The following is a 3,682-nucleotide window of genomic DNA, read 5'->3' as shown; positions in this document are numbered from 1 at the left end:
CTTTGATTAGAACATGGAACTATAGGCGGAAGAAGAATCGTTGAATTAATTACTTTGAGCCGTGAATGATGAGTGCAAGATCTTTGGTCATTTTTCCTGACTCCACTGTCCCAACACAAGCGGCTTCGAGCTTATCAGTAAACTCCAAGAGTTTTGCGTTGTCATCTAACTTGGCCCTGTTTCAAAGACATTGGCTTATATAATCATCTTCCTCTTAATGAAACAATATTAAGAGTTTTTTGTTGTTGTTGGTACCTGTGTGCAAGTCCACGAGTCCAAGCAAAGATGGAAGCTATGCTGTTTGTGCTGGTCTCACCACCTTTCTGGTGAACTCTGTAGTGACGGGTGACCGTTCCATGGGCTGCTTCAGCTTCAATTGTCTTCCCATCCGGGCAGACCTAATCAAAAATATACAGCCATTGTAAAAGCAGAAACTTAGAATCATGTAACAGCCTAAAGAGATTGTGTGAAGATATAGCTGAGAATTTGTGAGAATTACCAGAACAGATGTCATCAATCCAAGTGATCCGAACCCTACAACGCATTTTAAGAAATAATTAGGTAACAGGAAACATAATGAAAACAATGTGAATTCGACAATAAGACAGACACAAGTACTTAGGGGCATATTCATTTATGATTTACACAAACCTTGGGCCAAGAAATCACTTTGGACATCACCATCATAGTTTTTGCATGCCCACACATAGCCTCCCTCGCTCTTAAGAGCGTAGGCCACCATATCATCAATGAGACGGTGTTCATACCTAACCAATTTGATCATTTAGGTCATTCTCAGTGTAGGGTAACACAAGGGACCATGATGTCTAAAGGATGAAAAAACTAATAGGGGACTCACCATATTCCAGCAGCCTCATACTTTGACTTCCAGCTGGCTTCATAGACTTCTTGGAAGATGTCTTTGAATCTTTATAGTAAAACAAAAATATGTAACCAACATTAAATCTTGACAGTGAAAGTCTCATCAACCATGAGCGAAGGACTATATGATAAAATAATGAAAAGTAACTGTCACATACCTGCCATCGTATTTCTTAAGAATGGTATTCTTTGTGCTAAGATAAAGCGGCCATTTTTTCTCATAAGCAGTGTTCATTGATGCATCAGCAAAAGCACGGATGGACTGTATTATAAGAGAAATATATTAATCGTATTGGGGATGACAATCTCTAAAAGAGTAAATAATTTGGACTCTAGTTGAAAGGAAGCGAAGTATAAACTATACCTCATCAGTGTTGTACATTGCCATAGCAACACCACCTTCACCGGTAAATGTAAAGACTTCGGTTTCAGTTTTCCCGTCTTTTCCCTCTGAAAAAATCAACGACATAACATACTTAATTAGTATCAGATAAATTGGAAAGTTGACATAGAAAGAGATTGCAAAATTATGCAATGCCAGTCCCAAATAAATTGACAAATGAAAGGTAGTAAGTTTACCAAAGGTCATGGTCAGTTTTCCTGGTCCCTTGATTACAGCATCAGTGGCACGATACTGGTCACCAAAAGCATGTCTTCCAATGCAAATGGGCTTCGTCCAGCCTGGAGGAAAAAAATACATTCTCAGAAACCCTTTGCCAAAAAAACTGTTAATGAAACTAGCCCATTGTCAATAATTACCTGGGACAAGCTTGGGAACATTTTTGCACATAATTGGTTCTCTAAAAACAGTTCCTGTTAGAGACAAACACAATGTAAGGAAACAGAGAATGACATTGGATGAGGTTTAAACAAACAATTTTGCAATTTCTTACCATTCAGGATATTCCTGATGGTCCCATTTGGACTTCTCCACATCTGCTTCAAGCCAAATTCAGTGACACGGCCTTCATCTGCGGTGAAAAAGACCAATACTTAGTAAAATGAAAAGAAAAAAAACTGGTAAAAAATGTTTAACTGCAAAATCGCTATCAAGACATACCTGGAGTGATGGTGGCACACTTGATTGCCACATTGTACCTATAACAAAACAAAATAACAAACGTTGAAAATTTTACAGAATATATTACATATACACCTTATAAAAGAGATACAAAACCATTCTAGTAAATGTTTTCAAGCTCGAACACACATACTTCTTAGTGGCTTCAGCACTTTCAATGGTAACTTTGTCATCTGTAGCATCACGGTGAGGAAGACCAAGGTCAAAGTACTTGATATCCAACTCCAAAAAAGGAGTAATCAGCTGAAAACATTCAAGAAAACGAAGTTCAATATACGTAAATACGTGAAACATGAACTGCACACATTAAAAAAAAACGCATCAAAATAAGTTAGCTTCATACCTTATCCTTGATAGACTTCCAGATAACCCTGGTCATTTCATCACCTACATCACACAGACCAATGAAGCATAACTATGATTAAAATACACCAAAACATCCAAATATCGAAACTATTTCGTCATTTCGATTATTTTGTCAACATATCATCAAACGAGCCGAGATTTTTCATTAGATAAACTTAAATCAATCAATCTCACGAACAGAGCTGAAGGTTTTATTCGATCTGTAACGTAATACACACTCAGAACAAGATCGTCGAATCAAAAACCGCGTAAATCACACACCAAAAACAAATCGAGCAACGAAACTACACATGCGTAAACTCTAGCTCTCAGATCAGAACGAGCAACGAAACTTCGATAAAAACTAAGCAAGCGAAGGTAACAACACTATACGTTTCGTTTCATATCAAATCAAACGAAAAAATCTGAATAAAGAGAGATCGATCGAGAGAGAAGTAGATCTCACCATCCATCTCGACGATGGGATTTGCCACCTTGATCTTCTCAAACGCCATAGTTTCTTCTTTGCTTTCGGTTTCTTCGTAAGATTAACGGATTTGAATCGATCAGATTGGATCTTTTCCGATCGTCGGAGAGAAGATCAAGCCGGAGAAGCAGATCGTCGTTGCAGGAGAGAGAGCTGAGCTGGTGGTGAGTGATGGAGTAGGTGAAAAGCTTGGGGAGGTCCTCGGAGATGTATTTATGCTATTTAAAAGTTCGATGACATTTTATTATTTGACCCCGTTATTATTATTTATTACATTTCGGTCCCTATCTTTTATTATTTTCTCGTTGTAGAGACTAGCCTAAGCCGCCACTTATTCTAGAAGGAGACGAGTGACCAACAAAATTCAAAGATATGTTCAACAAAATTCAAAAATGCCAAAAATACCTGGCATAATACGCCACTTATTTTTATTTGGACGTTTAATACCCAATGGTTTTTGGTTGAAATAAAAATACCTGGTATATTAAATTAGTGTCAAATAAAACTTTATCTTTTAAAAATTGGTTGAATCGAACAGACGACTTAACAGACGTTAACTTGGGTAACGGAATCGCTAAACCGGATTAAGTTTCAATCACACATTTTTAAACATATATATACAATATGTTTACTTAGCTTGACGAATATGTTAAAGTAGTCTAATGGTATAAGGCAAGTTTTATCACATCCGAGTGCTGGTTTCGAACCCCACCACCAACATTTTTTTTTTTCTTCTTTCTCATCGCCGATGTCGTTTTTTTTTTTTTCCTTTCTCATCGCCGATGTCGTTGCTCACCTGCTGGAAACAAGGAAGAAGTCAGCCGCCTCACCTGCCGGAAACAAGGAAGATGTCAACCGCTCCGTTGAATTCACAACCACCGGTAACC

General features: G+C 37.7%; 1 protein-coding gene across 1 annotated transcript in view; it reads right to left on the bottom strand.

Moving 5' to 3' along the window:
• The window catches only part of LOC104787608 (cytosolic isocitrate dehydrogenase [NADP]-like), a 5,032-nt gene extending 2,036 nt beyond the window's left edge, over positions 1-2,996 (bottom strand). The window contains exons 1-14 of the mRNA XM_010513214.2: positions 2,775-2,996; positions 2,307-2,350; positions 2,097-2,206; positions 1,943-1,980; positions 1,776-1,853; positions 1,642-1,695; positions 1,462-1,563; positions 1,247-1,332; positions 1,041-1,144; positions 860-928; positions 652-767; positions 500-534; positions 256-398; positions 54-176 (exon numbers count right to left, since the gene is read on the bottom strand). Of these exons, the coding sequence (XP_010511516.1) occupies positions 54-176; positions 256-398; positions 500-534; positions 652-767; positions 860-928; positions 1,041-1,144; positions 1,247-1,332; positions 1,462-1,563; positions 1,642-1,695; positions 1,776-1,853; positions 1,943-1,980; positions 2,097-2,206; positions 2,307-2,350; positions 2,775-2,823 (1,151 nt within the window). The 5' untranslated portion in view covers positions 2,824-2,996. The remainder of the gene's footprint in view (positions 1-53; positions 177-255; positions 399-499; positions 535-651; positions 768-859; positions 929-1,040; positions 1,145-1,246; positions 1,333-1,461; positions 1,564-1,641; positions 1,696-1,775; positions 1,854-1,942; positions 1,981-2,096; positions 2,207-2,306; positions 2,351-2,774) is intronic.

Source organism: Camelina sativa, chromosome 5, assembly GCF_000633955.1.
Source record: "Camelina sativa cultivar DH55 chromosome 5, Cs, whole genome shotgun sequence".
Lineage (NCBI taxonomy): Eukaryota > Viridiplantae > Streptophyta > Magnoliopsida > Brassicales > Brassicaceae > Camelina > Camelina sativa.
This window is presented reverse-complemented; position numbering and strand designations above follow the sequence as displayed.